Source organism: Myodes glareolus, chromosome 2 (genome assembly GCF_982192425.1).
Source record: "Myodes glareolus chromosome 2, mMyoGla1.1, whole genome shotgun sequence".
NCBI lineage: Eukaryota > Metazoa > Chordata > Mammalia > Rodentia > Cricetidae > Myodes > Myodes glareolus.
In genome coordinates this window covers 56961258-56980620 of record NC_142027.1, presented here as the reverse complement: position 1 = coordinate 56980620, position 19363 = coordinate 56961258, and the positions used below count along the sequence as shown (strand labels likewise).

General features: G+C 45.8%; 1 protein-coding gene and 1 long non-coding RNA gene across 9 annotated transcripts in view; one reads left to right on the top strand and one right to left on the bottom strand.

Moving 5' to 3' along the window:
• Positions 1 to 6479, bottom strand: part of LOC125413179 (leukocyte surface antigen CD47) — a 54175-nt gene extending 47696 nt beyond the window's left edge. For 4 of the 8 annotated variants that reach the window (XR_015736073.1, XR_015736074.1, XM_087900699.1 and 1 more), the window contains exon 1: positions 5946 to 6479. Coding sequence is in view for 6 of the 8 variants with exons in the window: in XM_087900699.1 (XP_087756825.1) it covers positions 5946 to 5991 (46 nt within the window). In the remaining 2 variants the exon portion in view is untranslated. The remainder of the gene's footprint in view (positions 1 to 5945) is intronic. The other 4 variants (XM_085685548.2, XM_087900700.1, XM_085685549.2 and 1 more) reach the window with 3 other exon arrangements.
• Positions 6480 to 16999: 10520 nt separating this feature from the next.
• On the top strand, positions 17000 to 18276 carry LOC125413117 (uncharacterized). Its single transcript, XR_007235838.3, has 2 exons — positions 17000 to 17219; positions 17657 to 18276. It is a non-coding gene; the product is annotated as an uncharacterized LOC125413117 (long non-coding RNA).
• Positions 18277 to 19363: the final 1087 nt, after the last annotated feature.

Below are 19363 nucleotides of genomic sequence, written 5' to 3'. Positions count from 1 at the left end.
AGCAATATCTACTCCACAGAGATTGTGCGAGGCTTTAATGAGAAGGCGAACATGAAACTGTCATTGTTACCTTTCACATACTTAGCAACCACGTAATAAAGCTGTAACTACAGTCTGTCGACTTCACTCTTCTTGTCACAGCACTGTTGAGATGACAATTTCTGTCCCCTTGCTTGCTATCAACCGCCACTCAACTGCTGTTGTCCTTTCTTACTGGCCTTTGCTGCCTGTTCAAATGCTCTGACTAGACTGTCTTATATATCTTTCTCCTGTTCTCAGAAGGTAGGAAGATGACTTCATTGGTATCCTAAGGGTCTTTGCAAGCACCCAGAAATGATTCACTACTTTCCATATGAATGCAAACTTTGAAGAAAGTATTAAAAAAAATAAAGGAAGGAAGGAAAGTTTGCAAGTTACATGGGAAAGGAATTACTACTTTTCATATGTCAGGAGAATTCCCAATACTTCTACCAGTCTGTCTGTGGATTTGCAAAGCTGCCTGTTCTAACAGAAAAATCTCAAGTCAGCTGCATATATGGAAAGAAAAATTCCTCAAAAAAAAGTCACTTGCATATGCTTAAGAGAGGCCTCAGGAAGGAGATATCAAAGCTGGGGCTGAAGCTTGAGCAGGGATGTGTTGAGAAAGAAAGGACATGTTCCTTAAGCCACCTAGACAGTATGTAGAGAAGGGAAAAAATAACTGAAAGCCGGAAATTATTCAGGTGAGCTCTAGGAAAGGCGATTGGGAAGATGACTGAGAAAACCTGCAAAGGCTTCCTTGAATGCCGTGTTGAAGAGTTTAGACTTGACAGGAGACGGTTCAATTCAGGTTTATTTTAACTTTATGAAAGATAACATTGGACAGCAGCATGGAAGGGGGATTAATGGCAGGAAGGGGAGACGAGAAACCTATTAAGAACCAACTGAAACAGTCCAGGTAAATGAGAAGTAGGGGAAAAAAAGGCCTTAAAAAATGGCATTAAAAATCAAAGCGGCAAAATCAACAGAAGTCAGATGTGGGAGGTGAGGGAGATAAAAAAGGAAAAATGAAAATTGGAAACTAAAATAGTCTGTGGAACTAGCTGGTTGTAGATTAATTACATGGAAAAGAGGCTGAAGATTTAGGGGAGTTATCCTTTCAGGGTTTCGGACTAAGCATTAAAAGTGTCAGTGGTATAGTGAAGTGGTCATGTTCAGTAGATCCTACAGTTTATGACTTTGGATTTCAGAGGAAAGGTCGGAGCTATAAAGACTCGGGAATCAGCAGGAATATCGCTGGCAGATGAAATCGCCGGCATAAAAAAGACTGGCCACACAGGGTGCTTGTAGAGCAAACAGCAGAGAACAAATGTTGGGTACGTCAATATTCATGGAGACAATAATCAAAGAGAATAAGTCAGGGGAGAGGAAGAAGTGAGAGAAGCGGGAAAAGCAAGCAAAACAAGCCATCACGCCAATATGGCAGACTACAGGCAGGGCTGGAGTTCATGCGGACAAAGGAGATGCTAAACCGGATGTCAAACACTGAAGAAGCAAACCGAGGACTCAAAAGTAGCTGCTTTCCATGTAAGGATGTCAACGGACGGGACCACGTGGGAGCTGCACTCGGGAGGTGATGAGACGCTGCAGTCTTGAGCCTTTAAATAAACCTCTCAGTCAGAAAGCAAAGAAGTCCAACAAGTGTCGAGGTGAGGACAAGGGCGAGGAGTTTTTGGGTCTTTTCAGGCTTCGGTTTTCCTTTTTAATTACGAGGTAAACCGTGATAACCGGCTGCAAGCTAAGGGGAAGAAATCAATGGGAAGGGCAAGGTCCCTTCCCATTATAAGACAGAGGAATAAGATCTGGGAGTAGGTCTCCAGGGTGGTGGATATGAAAGAGAGGCTGTCATCCCCTTGGGAAAGTAAACGGGGCTTCTTCTGGAGCTAGGTGAAAAGGGGCAAGATGGCAGTCTATGAAGTGTTGGAAGGGCAGCTGGGAGGTGAACACCATCCTGCCACTTCTCACAGAGGAGTAAGTAGTGAGTTATGACCTTGGAGTGATGCTCATGAATGGGTTGGAAAGCCCCAATGGCTGCTGAGGTCACTGAAGCATCCCTGATGAAACCCAACAGCTCTGCCCTTAGAACCAACCAGCCTCTGCCAGGAACAACCTGGGTCTGAGACTAAAATGAAGTCAGGGTGGGAGAAGGAGAGAGTCCAAGCTCTTCTTGGTAGATGCTAAAATAAAGGTCAGGGGTCCAGTGTGGAGTCCACAGCTTAACTCAGTCTGACTCGAAGCGACCCTGCCCTGTTCGCTGCCTTTAAGTGTTCTTAGAAGGATAGAACCAGGAGATCTAGAATTACAGGGGTGAGGGCAGTTTTAAGCTGGTAACATCCTGAAGTCTGACCTTATCGTGACCTGAAGTGGACCAAGTGCCACTGAAAGATAAGCATTTTCTCCTTTCCATAAACCACACAGTGAGTAAGATGTGCTGAAGTTTGAAGTCTGTCTCTACGCCTTTAAGACTCTAGTGGAGAATGGAGTGGAGTGCAGCATGAGCTCACACTTGCTAAAAGGGAGAAAAGTAAATTTTTTTTTTTTTGCACATGAATTCTCTTAGCCTTCCCCCTCCCCCAATCTGGCTGAACAGACTCTAAATCTTATGCAATGCTCCACGGGGTGTGGAATGAAATATCCAACCAAAGAAGGGTGGAGCCTCTCATTGAAATTTCAATTCCATGGAACCACAAAGAGGGAAACTCCACACCTGGAGTCTGGCTAAGACAGCGGTTCTCAACCGGTGGGTCGCGACCCTTGTGGGGTGGCACTGATCAGATGTCCTGTATATCAGATATTTGCATCACAACTCAACAGCAGCAAAATTACAGTTGGGAAGTGGCAACCAAAATAATCTGCTGTTTGGGGGGGGGTCGTCACCCCAGTATGAAGAGCTGCAGTATGAAGGGTTGCAGCATTAGGAAGGTTGAGAACCACTGGTCTAGGCAAATAAGAACCACGTTTGCACTACAGCAACTTGAGCCAAACTGAATCTACAATATCATCCTTGTTGTTTTCCCAACGACTGACTGCACTCATATGCAAAGTGAAAGCAACTTTATCATCCAGTAGACACTCGATTAGTCTGAGACACAAGCTGTCAAAAGGTAGAATTTTGTATTTTATCTAAAACTCTATGACAGGAAAAACCTCAAAGACAGGTAAAATGGTCCTCTATACATGGTAACACAAAAAGAACACTGCAGAAATAAAAACATGAATTGTGGTGATTGTTGTATATGGAACATGTATCAATGGAGGGGGTGGGTATCTCTTTTTTTCCCTTTAGAACGAGGTCTTCCAAACTTTTATTAGAGCTTTACTGATGAAGTTGAGCTATCTGCCAAAACTCAGGTGACAGGAGAAGTGTCCCAGTGTAGACGCTGCATGCAAGGCCCGAGCTGCTCTAGCCTGCTGCTGCAGCCCCACAGACCAGGGAACGCACAGAGGCACTTATTCCTTTAAAATGCCAACTTGCTCTTCAAAATAATATATTCTTCAAGAGAAAAGAAAACATTTTTACCTGAGCAGCTACATGACTGCTATATTTAGATAATAAAACATTTTTAACTCAATCATGTGCAAGTCTGACTTTTAAAAGTCACTTGGAACAAAGAAAAATCATTCAACCATCACAGAAATTATTGGTTCACATTCACGACTGACATTATTTATTTAAGGTTGTATTTACTAGTTAGTGATTACCCGGAAACTGTTATTCCCGTAAAGGAAATGTGATTGGACATGCGGGGGAGGAGTAGGGACATTCATTCCACATCTTGTAAGCCATCACAGAGGGCTGCACTTGGTTTTAATTGGCTGAAGGGGGTGTTAGAAAGCCCCGCACACTCCCCTTTTAACCACAGAGGTCACTGAAACTGCAAGGATTACAATGGCATGGCCCCTGGCTGCCCGGTTCATTGTAAATGAAACTGAAAATAAGATCAACCCCAGCACAAATGAACGTTAGAAATCCACGACTTTCATACTCGCTCTAGATTCTAAATCTACTCTCTTGGGTCCTTGATAACTGCTTGTGTTCTCAGACTGTTAGCATGTTTTCATATGTGTTCTTTTCAACCTACATATGATAGACACACAACAGTCCAATTTATCATTGACAAACATTCATTTCTTGATTTACATGTCTAACAACTCAAAAGCCTAATGCCTGTATTCTGGGTTTGGATTTCTATTTTGTTTTGGTTTTTGTTTGTTTGCTAGTTAATAGCAAATACAATAAAAACAGTGCAAGTTCTGAATTTTGCCACTTCTTGTAGATTCAGATGTGTTAACATTGGACAAAATGAGCGTTAATTAATGTGATCATAACTGTTGCTAACATGGGCCTAACACAATTCCTATCACCAAAACTACTGTTCTAACAGTTTTGTTTTTTAAATCTACTTGAAAATAGGGCTTAAAAAAACACAGTATATGCCTTATATTTTTACTTTTCAGACAAACAAGCTTTACCCTCCATCATCTGAATCAGTGACATTTTGTTGCAAATTTATACCTGGCTCACTATGAAAGCTCTCTGATTATACAACAGGTATTTGAAAACAGTGTTATAATGATAGCAACGGCAACAAGCATAGTAAAGATGACTGAGATCGGAAAACACCTACTACTAACAATTTAGATAACACACATCTTTATTATTATCAGCTATCACATGCAAGACACTTAGGGAGGGGAAAGTGATGAGCAGGGAATAAGGGTATCTTGGAAACAGTTCCCAGACACGGGCCTTTATGAATGGCACACTGAGGTTAACCATCAGTTTAACGCTGAATTAATTTATCATCACCCTAAGTCAAATTTAACATTTGCTGTTTTCCTTGCTTCAAGCCTGTTCTGATTCTTACAAAAAAAGTTCGCTGAGGAATCTATGGATATGAAGCTCGACGGTCAGTATATGGTCAAAAAAATAAATAAATAAAAATAAAAAAGCCTATTCTTCACTCAGCTTTTACAAGGGAGATACACGTTTAAAAACAGCAAAAATACTTTACAGAGATGGGGAGAAGGATGCATCTTTGGCATCTAAGGACCAGTCTGCTGCATATGTGTTTTGATTTGTTATTGCTGTCTTTAGACCGCTGGCAACATCTGAGTAAATTCAAAAGAAAAAAGAAAACGTTTCCCCAAAGGAGGGGGAAAAAAAAACTTTAATCTACAATAAGGAATACATTAAAATGCTGGCGGGGGGGGGGGGGGAGGGTGGTGGCGGCGGGGGTGTCAGGAGAAAAGTGTTTCCAGGAAGCTTGTTTTTAGGATTCAGAACAACAACCACCAAAATACGCAGCCAGAAAAGAAAAAAAAATCTTTGAAAAATGCTGGTTGGGAAATGAAACTTAGGTTCAACGCGTCTCCTCCGCTCCAGCCAGTGCTAACGCGGTAGGGCAAAAGCCTTTCAGATCGACTTCACCAAAATGCGCACTTCATCACAAGAGGCCAGGCCCTCCCACTCCAGACCTTGAGCCCCAAATGCTGTGTGGAAGCACCGAGAAGGGAGAGGGGTACAAGAGGAGGGGGTTCCTGGCAACTGCCCCCCCCTCGCTTTCTTTGCAGTTCAGGCTTGCACAGTTGCGGTTGTTCCTAGTCTTTCCTACGTGTGCGCACTGGAGAGTGAGAAGCTTCAGCCCGCTCTCCCTGGGGGGAAAAGGGGGACCATGGAAGGAGAGCGGAGGAAGGGGGGCAGGCAGGGGCGCCGATGCCCCGCGGGGCCCTCCCACGGGGGCGCTCGGGGTGCGCAGGGCTCGCGCATCCCGCCACCCTCTCCTCTCCTCTTTGCTCTTCTCCCGGGCGTCGCCTGACCGACGGGGGTGCAATCCACACTCCTGCGGGGGCGCCCGGGTGCTGCGCACCAGTCCGAGAGCCGCCGGGATCCCCGAGCCACTCACCGCAGCAGCAGGAGCCCAGCAACAGCGCCGCCACCAAAGGCCACATCTCCGTGCCGCCGCCGGGGGGTCGCCGCCGCAGGTGTCTGGAGCCGCCACCGCCTCCGCTGCCTTCAGGGGAACGACCAGCGAGCAGCGCCGCAGCAGTGACAAGCTGAAACGGCCGCCCAGGCTGCCCGGGTGCGCGCGCGCGCGTGTCCGCCGCCCCGAGCCCGCTCCCACGCCCCGCGAGCGAGCGAGCCGCGCACGCGCACTCCGCCCCGCCTGGCCGCCTCTGCTCGTTGACGTGACGCCAGGCTCACACCCAAGCTCTGGGCAGGCTCCGGCGGAGAGCGCCAAGACCTAGCCTGCTCCCGGGCTGGGCGAGTTGGATTCCCCCCGCTAATCACAGCCCCCACTCGGCAGCTCTCTTCCGGCTTCGTGTCCTGGACCGGCCTGGAAGATGGAGTGTGGGGCACACGCGCTCGCCCGGACTCACGGCACGCGCCCCCGTGCAGCCGGGCTGTCCCCTCTCGGTGGCCAGCTCACCCGGACCTCCGAGGCGCCCAGCCCAGTCCTCCTCCTCTCCGGGAGTGGGCGCTGCTTCTGCTTTTACTATGTTCCCTCCCAAGGCACCGCCTCCTCTTCTGCGGCCCTTGGAGCCCCGGGGCGGGGGCCGTGACCAGGGCCAGGCTCCCGAGGAGCTCCTTCCCTCTGGCTTTTCCTGGCCCTAGGCTCTCCCTGCCTGACTTGTTCTGGAAGCAGTCCTCGTCCAAAGGACGAGTTCTTTTTACTTTGTTGGCTAATGTTTCAGCCCCCATTCAGGCTTAGCCAAACAAGTTCCATGCGTGATGAGTAGTTTCAAATGTGAAGAGCAAAACCCATGAGATCCATCCACCGCGGGTGGGGTGGAGGTGGGGGCACGGACACAGGGATTGTGGCAGACCGACGCTAGTGTGAGTAAACAGATCCATGACGCTGCCAACAGTGTTGAAAACCTGGAGTTTGTCACATCTTTATTTAGATCTCTTCCCTGTTTGGGTTCAATTCTAGAACGATGAAATTTTAAAAAAAAAAAAGTGTAGCTCTAAGCCACACCCTTCATCCTGAAGCAAGAGTTAGCTAACATCTACCTTTATCGAAGTAATAAGAGGTGGACATTCTGCCCACTCACTGGTGATATTGGTTATCACACTATTCCATTTCTTCAAATCTCCTGTCAGAGCCATCTTCTAAATATCCAGTGTGACAGTAATAGAATTCGGGATTTAAAAAAAATGCCACTGACTGGGCAGTGGTGGAGCACGCCTTTAATCCCAACACTCGGGAGGCAGAGGCAGGCAGATCTCTGTGAGTTCGAGGCCAGCCTGGTCTACAAGAGCTAGTTCCAGGACAGGCACCAAAGCTACAGAGAAACCTTGTCTCAAAAAACCAAAAAAAAAAAAAAGCCACTGTCTTTGATACTGTGACAGTGTGTGTGTGCGTGTGTGTCCTTATTTCATGATATTTTCATTGGGAGACACCCACTCCTTCCAGATAGGGTACCAACAGCAAAGGAGGATTCTACCCAACTCAGTCTTGAGCCAAAAGGTTGATTGGGCTTTCAGTAAGGGATTACTTCCGGTCCAGCAGCACAGAAGATCTCAAAGCAACCGCACCTGAAATTTTTAGGGCATCACAAGTGCCTTCCTCATTCCTTTGTTACCTTCCGGTAGGCTGTGCACTCTAGTACCAACTTAGAGTTGGCTGAGAGGTGTAGGAGTGGTGGCTGGAATCTCAAAGGAAAGTTCAATGGCCCTTCTCACATCCTCCTTCCACGAGGGAGCTTCCACTGTCAGCCGACCCTACCTCGAGAGTCACAAGTAGTCACAGCTGCTCTGAAGAAGATGATGGCTGTTATGCTCAATGAATAGCACTCAACATCCTTTAATATACAATTCTCAGTTTTCAGTGTGTGTGTGTGTGTGTGTGTGTGTGTGTGTGTGTGTGAGAGAGAGAGAGAGAGAGAGAGAGAGAGAGAGAGAGAGATACTTTCCTCCACATTAGCAATTCCATAGAACTAGAAAGTCTTCCCATCTTTCCACTGACTTAGGCAATGGAAATTATATAGTAAGTGTATAATAAATGTGTTGATGTGACTTGAGGGTTGGAGTTATGATGCTAATGATTTGAATGGCAGCCTGGACAGCCTGAGGCTATCAAATGAACCAGTTGATTCTAGTCTACCCACTACTGATAGGGATACAAAACAAGCTACAAAACAATCCTCACCCACCAGACTGTGAGCATGAGGGACACTATGTATCAGAGAGCAGCTGCTTGGCTAAAAAAGGCTGTCAGCTGTCCCTGGAAGCAGCTAACTGGGTAGAGCTGAGGACTGACCGGGAAGGACTGTGCCCAACCTGCAGAGGTAGTGATCCAGTGATGTTCTGATGCTATGCTAGGAGCTACTGGGGCCGTGTGTTTAAGTCTTTTTGTGCAGAAATTGGAGTGAACTCAAATCAGGTGGGTCAGAGCCATCTGGGTGGTAACTGTCCTCTCAGGCATTTGAGATGGGACATGTTGGAGTTGGGGTGGGGGATATCCCAGAAAAAAAATCCACAGCAGCTTGCTCAGATTTGATAGCTTCTCTCTGAAATAGCTTTAAACTCCAACTCCAGAACTTAAAGTCCTTGAGAGTTCTCTTTCAATGAATCCAAGCATTTGTCCAGACTCTGAGCTCTGCCGTGGGACCGGAGAATGGTACACATTAGAAATTTTGAACATGGGTAGCCCACATTAACTATACTAACTAAATGAGTCTTCGCACAAGCCATGGAAAGGGTGTTGCCATGTCCAGTTTAGGTGAGGAAATAGGAAAAGAGGCACAAGGGGCAGGTGTCCTGTAGTTATATTTGCTGATGCTCTCCGTAGAGCCAACCTATGCCCTTTCCCTGCATTTTCTTTTAAATTCCAGACATGTGTTTTCCCCTTCGTGTGCACAGCAAATCACGTCTGACCTTGTAGACGAGGAATGTGGAGCTTGGTTACAAGGTCAGAGAAGGGGCTATGATCAGAAACCAAGCTACCCCAAGGCCAGTGGGAAAGTCACAGCCTTCTTTCCCAATTCAGGACTAGTTCCTCTTCTCTCACTTTCTGTCTCAACCTCACATCTCCCTTCCTTTTTCTCTCAGCTGCCCTGACCCTGTCTAAAATCCTATGTTGACACAGTCATATACTTTTTGTTGCCTTTCATGTAACAAATTTCTTGCTCCATTTACACAAGGCACACAGTGACAAGAGAGACACAGAGCTGTCTCAGGTTCCCCTGAAAGTCAGCTGACCACTCTTGAGTGTCTAGCAAGACATGGTCTGTGCTTTTGGTAGGGCAAGATGCAGTTTTCTTCCCAAATGGATCTACTACGATCTCACAGAAGACCAAAGTTCAAGAGAAGGCCATCTAAGTCAAATGGCCATCTCTTAGTTTCCATGCTGTTACCACTGAAATGATCTGTTTCTGTTGCTGTCTTTTTGGTTAGTGCAAACTCATGCCTAGACAAAATGAGAGAGAGAGCCTTTGGGTCATTCACACCGCCAGTCTCATTGCCCGACACACATTTACTGCTCAAGGAATAGTCACTGAAAGAATAAAGGGGTGTTCATAAACATCCGTGAGTAATTCTTGCACTACGCTTGAAACCTATCTGACATCAGACCTTCTTAGCATCATTGAGTTTCTGCATCTGGCTCTTTAGTGACCTTTTATCAGATGTTTGCAGTTCTTGATGCTTCTGATTATTTATGTATATGTGGGTGATGCATGTTCATGCATGTATGGGTTCAAGTGCACATGTCTGTTCCTTTGTGTAGAGTTCATAAAACAAACTTGGGTGTCATCTCTCAGAAACTATTTAGAAAAAAATGGTTCAAAGATGAAACATCTTCCCAGACATTCTAATTATTTTTCAAATGAAGACTGCTATATTTTTAACATGTCTGGCCCAGAATTTGCTATGTTGGCCAGACTGACTGATCAGTGAACTTCAGGAATCGTCTCTTTCTCCTCAGTGCGAGGAATAGAAGATACCATAGGAAGATCCTTGAGCTCACAGATAATCACTAGGAAAATCTGGAATGTTAAACAAACAGAGTTGTCACTCCAAAGGAATCTATAATCTGTTTTCCACCCAGAAGACTGAGAATGGAGTTAGCCTGGAGCCTGGGTGACCGCTGTGCAGCACAAACAATAAAAACCCAAAGTCAGATCTCGGGGCTCAAGCTGAAGAACAGAAAAGCAAAACAGCCAAGCCACTAGAAAAGTCTCACCTCTACCAAGGTTTTATATTCCCCTTTCATATTCCCCTTTAGTACTAGAATTAAAGGTGTGACTCTGTAGTACTGGAATTAAAGGTGTAAGCCACCACCACCTGGGTCTGTTTCTGCACTGGTCTTGTGTAGCCCAGGGTGGCCTTGAACTCACAGAGATCCATCTGCCTCTGTCTCCCAAAGCCTGGGATTAAAAGTGTGTGAAACCGCTTCCTGGCCTCTAGTGACTTGTTTTTCCTTCTGATCTTCAGACAAGTCTTATTTATTAAAATATAAATAAAGCATCACTATGCCCCTGTGCTATCTGTAGAGACCGGAGGTGGCTAATAGCCTAAGTGACCTCTGCATTATCTGTATGGCTGAAACCACACTAGATCCACCCCCAGATCCTTAAGATAACACATGTAGCCTATCTATAGAACCCATCTTTATGGAAGAAGTGACACGTTCTTTGAAAAGAGTTTTGATGTAATTTTGCACATGGAATTGTGTACCAGGAAACTTTTTTTCAGAATTGTACCGTACTTAAATATGTCTAAAATAAACTTCCCAGTGTCAGATTCTCCAAGTTTGAACCAACACTGGCTACTGAGTCTTACTGAACCAGAATTTCTTCTTGCACATGGTTACTTTGCCAGCTATGATGTTTGCAAAACCCTCCCATGTCTGGATGTGTAGACTGTGTTGTGTGTGTACATATTATGGCTTATTGAGGGGGCTTCTAAGCTATGTTCCATGCATTCCAACAATGATGCTCTCCCAATAGAAAGGTCAAACAGGAGATTGGATGTGGCAGCAGTGTCAGTATGGTGCTGGAGTCCCAGGTGGGTCCTAGAGGGATTCTGGTCTTCTGTCTGTATTGGAATTCTGGAAGAGTAGGTTCTAACACCAATAGTAATCAAGAAAATCTCCAAGGGCCTTCCCAGATACTTGAGTTTCAGGTGATTCCAGATGTAGTCAAGTTGACAACCAACATTAGACGTGACATGATGATTCTGCGGACTGAACTTGGGTCCTCTTGTTCACAAGCACTTTAGTGACTGAGCTTTCTCCACAGTCCGTCTGATCTTTGCAGAGGGGGATGACATTTTTAACACCCTGGCCAATGTCATCCCAGCTCACTTCTCGATGATCAGGCATTTATTTATGCTAGCAACACAGGATCGTTATTGTACTTTCTCGTTCCTGTGCACCATTCAGGATGCTCCCTCTACTCATGTGTTCTTCCAATGTTCTCTTCTCTTCTCATCCAATGGATTCCAAACCAACCTTCAAGGCTGAGATTAAACATTACCTTCAAAAAGTCTTTCTTAACCCTATACTGTCCTTAGTATAACTCAGCTTCTTTACAGATTGAATTACTTGTCTCCTGACTCCTGGTTCACCTTGTCAATAGATATTTATTTCTCTATGTGTGTCTCTTCTTCCACCACATTAGCTCAGAGGAGTTTATCCGGGGTATGTTTGTATCTCTGTATGAGCTAGGGCGATGCAGAAATACAGACCTGGCAGGCTGTCATATACTCATCACTTGGTGTTTGTGGAAGACTGGCTACAGGATTTCAGAAACTAAGAATTCTCAGGTCCTTTATATAAAACAATGTACTAGTCAAGGTTATCGAAAGGAACAGAACCAACAAAATAAACATATTCCAAAAAGAGTTTTATTAGAATTGCTCACATCACAGGGACAGGGTAGCCAAAAATGGAGAGTGTGTATGAATGATATGAAAATATACCATTTATGATGATTCATCTGAACTGGATCTGGAATCAGCTAAAAGCACACCTCTGGGCAGATCTGTGAGGGTATTTCTAAGAAGACTAACTAGGGAAGCTAACTCCTGTAGAGTGGGTAGCACCTTTGGACTACAGCCCAATTATAGACAGGTCACAGGAAAAACAGGGGTGCTTTGCCTGCCTGTTTTTGCTCCTTGCTGGTGAATGCATCTACTGTTATTACTGCTGCCCTCCTTCACTGCATCAGAACCCCATGTCTTTGACCTTCTGACATGGATTAAAGACCAGAAGCTCTCCAGGAATCCTCCAGACTTTCAGTGCCAGATGGGGACTGCTGAGACATCCAGTCTCCTTGATTGCTCAGCAACAGGTTTCTCAACACAAATAATGTATTTGCATTTAAGTTATTCCATCATCTCTAGATGCTCCAATGCAATATATGTAACATGCAAATACAGTGTATATGATGTAAATACATGTAACATATAATATGCAAATACTATGTATATAACATATAAATCAATGTTATCCTGTATTCATTAGAAAATTAATGAGAAAAAATATCTATTTTTGACGAATATTTTCCACACAACATTGATTGAATGTGTGAATGCAGAACTGTGAATACACAGAGTCTACTCTGGATATATATATATGTGTGCGTGTGCATGTGTGTGTGTGTGTGTGTGTGTGTGTGTGTGTGTGTGTGCGTGCATAGATAAGTAAATAGAAAAATAGCTGTCTGGGATGATGGATGGATAGATGGTCAGATAGATGAAGAAATTTATTGGAGGGATTTGACTGTGTGATTGTAGATGCTGGGAAGCCCCATGACAGACCTGCAAGCTAAGAATCATGAAGCTCGTAGCATGATTCATCCCAAAGGGAAGTCAATGATGTAACTTGCAGTACAAAGCTGAAGATCTGAAAACTTGGTGGACTTCTGGTCTCCTTGCTAATGTCTGAAGGCCAGTGGATATGGAGTTCTGATATCCAAGTGCAGGGGAAGTGAAGTGTCCTGGTTCCAAAGCCACAGAAGCCCTTTCTCTTCCTTTTTGTTGGTTTTTGGTCTCCAGCTGATGCCCACTCTGTCTATCAACCCGCATGCCAGTCTCTTCTCAAAAGCAGAACTAGGAGGAGCAGAAACTGCTTCAACACAGGGCCAGAGGACTGAGAGAGGTCTCTCCTGCCACAGAGGTGGTAATCTGATCTTCTGTGCACTTCCCTCTGGATGACAGACACTAGCAGATGCTTGATTTTCCCTCGGCCATGCAGGATAGTGATTCTTGTTCCTGCCTCTGCTCTCCCCGCTACTGCTACTATTCACACAGGGAACCCACAGTCGTAGAAGTATAAAAGCACCCAAGAGAGTCCCCTTCCAAGTAGACTTTAAAATCAAAGAGCACACAAGTCTTTGAAAACTGGTAGTGTTTGGGGTCTAGAAGCCCTTTGGTATCTAACTCTACACTTTGAGGGTAGATAACATACATGTAGTTGATGTATACAAGAATATTTATTTGTCCTTTACTGCTGTAGCAAAGAGTAATGGACGTGAAGGTTTAAAATCGCACATTATCTGGAAGTTCCATGGAGCAGAACTCCAAGGGACTCAGCTGGTCTCACTGATTGAGTCTCACAAGGCTGAAATCAAGGCCCCGACTGGGCTGCTGTCCCTTCTGGAGGCTCCAAAGAACAATCTGTTTCCAACTTCACCTAGGCGGCAGACAGGCTTCAGCATGTGTAGGATCAGGGTCCCTGCTGCCTTGTTTACTGCAATCTGGAGTTCTTCCTTCTCTAAACATCTCAGAACTCACACTGCACACTGATTCCTTGGGGTCTCATATTGCCTCTGTCTCCCCTCTTCTTCCCGTGTCTTCAATTTCTAAGCCTACTTTCTTCCCTTTCCTTTGAAGTCCTCAAATGATTGGATGGAGCCTACTTGGTAATCTAGGATAATCCTCCTTTTGTAAGATCTGTAAGCACTGTCTCATCCACACAGTCTCTTTTCCTTTACCAGATAACACATTCATATACTCCTGGGGATTTGGGTTTAAAAGTCTTTGGGGGAACATTATTCTGCTCGTTATAGATAGGTTCTTTTTCATATACGTCCCATATTAATTCTCACAACATTCGTCCCAGAAGAGCATAGTCATATCCACTGTTCATGAACAGAAGCGAGGTTCTGAGAGTTTCCTATCACAACTAGTAAGTGGCATAGCCAGCCTTTGAATCCTGTGCCAGAGCTGAGATCCTGCCTAGTCAGAGTGAGGGAGGAGCGAAATCCAGGGGATCTATCCACCTGCCACTCTGTTTTTACCTCTTCTGCTTCGGTGGTGCCGGTTCTCAGCAAGGCTGTCACTGTCCTCTGGAGACGCGCAGTCACCTCTGACGGATGGCATTCGTGTGCTTTCTGTGTCCCGGCAGAAAACAGATGGCATGCTTCAATGAAATTACTAAGAAATGAATAACCAGATTGTAGACAAGGCTGTGGGTGGGGTTACAGAACACCAAGAAAACAGGCAAGCCACCTCAGTAGGCATCAGTTGCTGCACCCTCGCCTTGCAGGAATGCAGTCATCAGACACCTGAGAGGATGTAGAAACTGCAGGTAGGGCATGCGTGACTGGAGCCATGACCTTCACAGCAAACAGAGCCAGCCTGGCTTTGCAGAGAAAGGGTTGTAAGGAAGACTGACCTCTTTCTCTGCCCCTAGCTCCCATTACTGGCAAGTCTCAAACAGAACCCAGAAGTAAAGGGGCTATCGGTGCATGTGAATTTTATCAAGTTTATCTTTGTTGGCCTAGGGCACAGGCTAGAGGGGTAGAGAGAAAGGGCTTAAAGGGAGCCATCAGTCCAGCAGGATCACCCCCACAGCCACTCTTTAGGAACTGGCGGTGACACAGCCTCACTTTGCCAAGGGTGCTGGTTCCTATGGCTGGCAAAACAAATTACCATAGATGAGAGGTTTACAGCCAGAGATCATTGTGTGCGCTTCTGGAGGCCAGACGTTCAGAGTCAGGTGTTGACTGGGCCCTCGTCCCCATGAGGCCTGGAGAAGAACCCTCCCTTGCATCTTCCTAGCCCCTGACAGAGGGTCCTGGCAGCCATGGCTCTCCCTGACTCAAACTGCACCACTCCAGGCTCTGCCCCTGCCTGCGCATGCCCTTTGTCTCCATATCCTCTCTCTTCCTCACATCAGGGCACAAATCCCTGGTTTTAGGTTCACTCTAAGGTCGCTATCACCTCACAACCCTTAACCATTTACAACTGCAAAAGACCCATTCCCAAATGAAAGCCATAGTCTAAGATTCTAGGTGGACAGGAATTTGCACAGGAGCCAGTCATAACTAGCGAAATGGGTGATTTCCGAACAGAAGCTTTTGGTCCCTAGCATGCAATGTGCCTCTGCCACGGCGATCAGCAAGACCCTGAGGATTGCTGTTCCCTCAGGCTGGGTCCCGGAGTGAGGATGAAACAGAAGATGGAACCCCAGCTGACCTGCTGAGGAAGCACAAGAATATAAATAAACATGTCATCTTTCCTGGCAGATGTCTCGTGCAGTGTTCAACCACAGTCCTGCTCTTCAGAGATATCCCCAGATGAATAAAATTCCCTGCCTCCTTATATTTACACACAAACATCTTCAAATGAGCCAAACCATGGCAACTGTGTAGTTTCCTAATGCTCCTCTTCTAAGGCGAAGATATAAAAGACACTGACTTTAAAGACAGCTGAGGGTCAAGTTCTCCAGGGCAAGCGGCATGGATGTTGTCTCAGTTCCTATTCCTGAGAAGAGATACCGTGTGGTGGTTTGTAAGAAAATGGCCCCCAAAGACAGTGGCACTATTAGGACCTGTGACCTTGTTGGAGGGGGTATGTAGTCTTGTTGAAGGAAGTGTGTCACTGTGGAGGTGGACTTTGAGGTCTCATATATGCTCAAGCATCGGCCAGTGAGACAGGCCAGTTCCTCATGCCTGTGAGTCAAGATGTAAGAACCCTCAGCTCCTTCTCTAGCACCATGTCTGCCTGCATGCTGCCTTGCCTTCCACCATGAAGATAATGGACTAAACCTCTGAACTGTAAGCCAGTCACCACAAACAAATGTTTCCCTTTATAAGAGCTGCCATGCTTACGGTGTCTCTTCATAGCAATGGAAACTCTAAGACAGTGACCAAGGCAACTTATTATAGAAGAAGTTTGTTGGGAGCTTACAGTTTCCGAGGGTTAATCCATGGCCATCATGGTGAGGGCCATGATAGCAGGTAGGCAGGCACTGCTCTGGAACAGTAACTGGGTGCTTAAGTCTGATCTGAGAATTGGAAGTAGGTGGGAGGTGATTAATTGGGTATGGCATGGGCTATTGAAACCTCAAAGCCACCCCCAGTGACACACCTCCTCCAACAAAGTCCACATCTCCTATTCTTTCCCAAATAGTTCCGCTAACTTGGGACCAAGTATTCAAACTTATAAGTGCATGAGGATCGCAGGCACATAACACACAAGTGTTCTTTGTAGCTGACTATAGAGTAGCTGTCTACATGTTGGACTGATAGTCCTTTCTCCAGTTTCTCCATCAGCCGTCAGAAAAGTCAGGAGAGGACTCCCTTTACTGTCTATATCAAGGCTTTCCGATGTGTCTCTCCTGCCCTTCTGTGTTCCCTTGTGCAAAAACTATCAAAAAAAAAAAAAGCACCTCACAAAGATCACTCACCTGTGAGTTTTCTTGGGTACATCTACCAATCGATTGAGCCCCTCTCTAAGTCTGGGCCAGAGGCTGTGGGCCAGGACACACAGGTTTGTCAGGAAGCCACTGTGAAAGCAAAGTGCATGAACTAGGTCCATACTTCCTGAAGAGACTCCTACATATCTGGAATTCGGAGAAAGGTTGGTGGGTCCATGTCTCTTTAACCTTTATTATCTGTATTGAATGAAACACGGGCTTGACAGCCCCACACGCCAGCTGCTCCTGCAGAAGTTGAAATGTTATCTCTCCACCCATCACAACTTCCTGCACCACGACGGTACAGGAAGCCAGTTAGATGTACCATGTGACCTGAGAATGTGGTTCCCCAGAGTGGCACCTCCATCAACAGCAGCCCTGAGAGTTTGCAAGGAATGCCATTCCTGTACCCAACCGCCTAAGTGAGACATCTGGGAGGGCCCAGAGGTTTCAGTTTTCGTGAGTCTTCCAAGGGATTCTACACCCAAACCTATGACATCCTCTGGCCTAACGTAGAACTGACACAGGAAGGTGACTTGCTTTCAGAGGAATATGAAGTCTTCAAATGTTCTGACTTCTCTCTGCCCTTTGTTTCAGTGAAAGTTATGTTGTGGTGGGAAGGGGGAGTACAGACCCTGAGCGCTCCTTGTCTTCTGAGTATTTTGTACTTTCTGCGGTGCTGCGGTGCTGCAGCCAGTAGCCTTTAAGATGGGCGGGGCCTCATATGCTATGTAAGCTGATGTAGAGTGTTTGTCCGCTCTCTCTCTTTCAGCTGAGGTATTTGGTTTGCTGTTCCCCGTTCAAGCAGAGCATTGTGATCTGTGCATCCACCCCTAGATAAATAACCCTCTATTATATTCAATTCTGAACTAGTGTGGAATTTCTTTCAAGCATCGTTCTTCACTGTAGGTTATAAATGTCTAAATGTCAGCTGGGGTGGTTTTTTGTTTTGTTTTTTTTTTTTTCAGAACTCGGTAGGCCACCAATGAGGCCGCTCTATGAACAGCAGGATCTCCAGCATCTCATGTTAAAGGAGTTGATCACATGTCTGGACCTACATAAACCAACATGCGCTTCCAAATGGCATGAAGAATCCCTGATCTCTCTCTGTAGTCAGTCTAGATTCAGTGTGGGAGACGGGGTTTTCTGTAGTTACAAAATACCTTTTTATGTGTTCCTCAAGGAACTAAGTGTCTGAAATCTACACTCAAGTCTCCTGAGTTTCCATTTAGAAGATGACATTTCGGTAAAACTTGGAAAGCTTCTATAGGCAGTGCTCTTGTCCGGAGAATGGAATAAATAAAACCCGGGGTCTCCTGAAGATCCATACCCTGTCCACCCGGTGGCAAACTCAGAAGCCTGTGTGCTGTTGTGTGGATGAGAACAGAAGAAAACTGTACTCTAATTGGAAAGAAAACGTGCTCATTTTCAACAGTTGTGGGGGGACAGAACACCTGGAGCGCCTTCTGAGAAACCAGGCCAAATGGCCTAACCTGCTCTGTCTTGGAACATTTGGGAGCGTTCTAGACAGGTCACATGTCAGTATTGGTGATGGAAAAATACACTGTGCTTGTGGGTAGAGAAATCACTCTTCCTCTTTTGTTTGGGAGTCTGTCTTGTCTGACAGTGCTGGGGAGATCGCTTACCATTTGTGTTCCAATATTTGACCCCCTACCCAATTAGTTTTTCTTTCTTTGTACTCAGCCTACGCCTGTACAGTTTCTTTGCCTCTCCCAACAAGTGTTTTGTGGCAGCAGGATTGAAAGCTAAATGAAAAGCTATCGAAGCTCTAACGGGAGGAATCGATAGTACTATATGTAAGTGCATGCATGCACCACAAACGACAGCCTTATTTCTATGCAAGTTAAGATGTTCCCAGCACCTCTAATTGACTCCCTGCCTAGCCGTGGCATTCACGCTCTGAGGACTAGACATGGCTAGGCTCACCTTGCCGAGACAGGGTGGAGAGCTATGGATGGACTGTGGTTTGATGTTTCTCCAGGGACCTTTCTGTGGGTACCCTAGCTGGGCCAGGCCTAGGGCCTGCTGAGAATTCCCCCATCGCTTACCCCTTTGCATTCAGGCACTAAAAGTTGTTTAAATGCAAATTAATTTCCAGGCAGTAGAGACATTATTATTCATTAATATTTGGCCTCTAATGAGTTTATCAGCTTAGAAGAAAATGTGCTGGGGTCTTTAGGTAATAGAAACTAAGGAGATAGGTTTTAATAACGGTGGGTAGAAGCATATAGAGTAAGTTCCAATGCACTGTAGAAAAATAGAGCTGGAGACTCAAAGTATGGCGCGAGGAACGAAGGAAGGTGAAGGAGGCGAGTGTGAGCGTGGACATCGGACGCCGTCACAGAACTATAGGCTGTGTATGCCTGACATTGCCAGCATTTGGAACAAGACCATTTACAGAACCTATGCTGGGGTGTGGCTCAGTGCCACCTGGCATGGTGCATCATGGTCTTCAAGGCCTTGCTCATCTGTCATGCTCAGGTCCTGTGGGCATGTTTGAGAAACAAACTAGACCAAAATATGCGTTTGTGATGCTTCCAGACATTCTTTAAGGCAGACGGGGCAGGAAATGCAAGGCTCTGCCTCAGGGACACACCTGACTTATTTGAGGAAGTTTAGACTTAGGACAATGGGGGCCAGCAGGACACATCAGC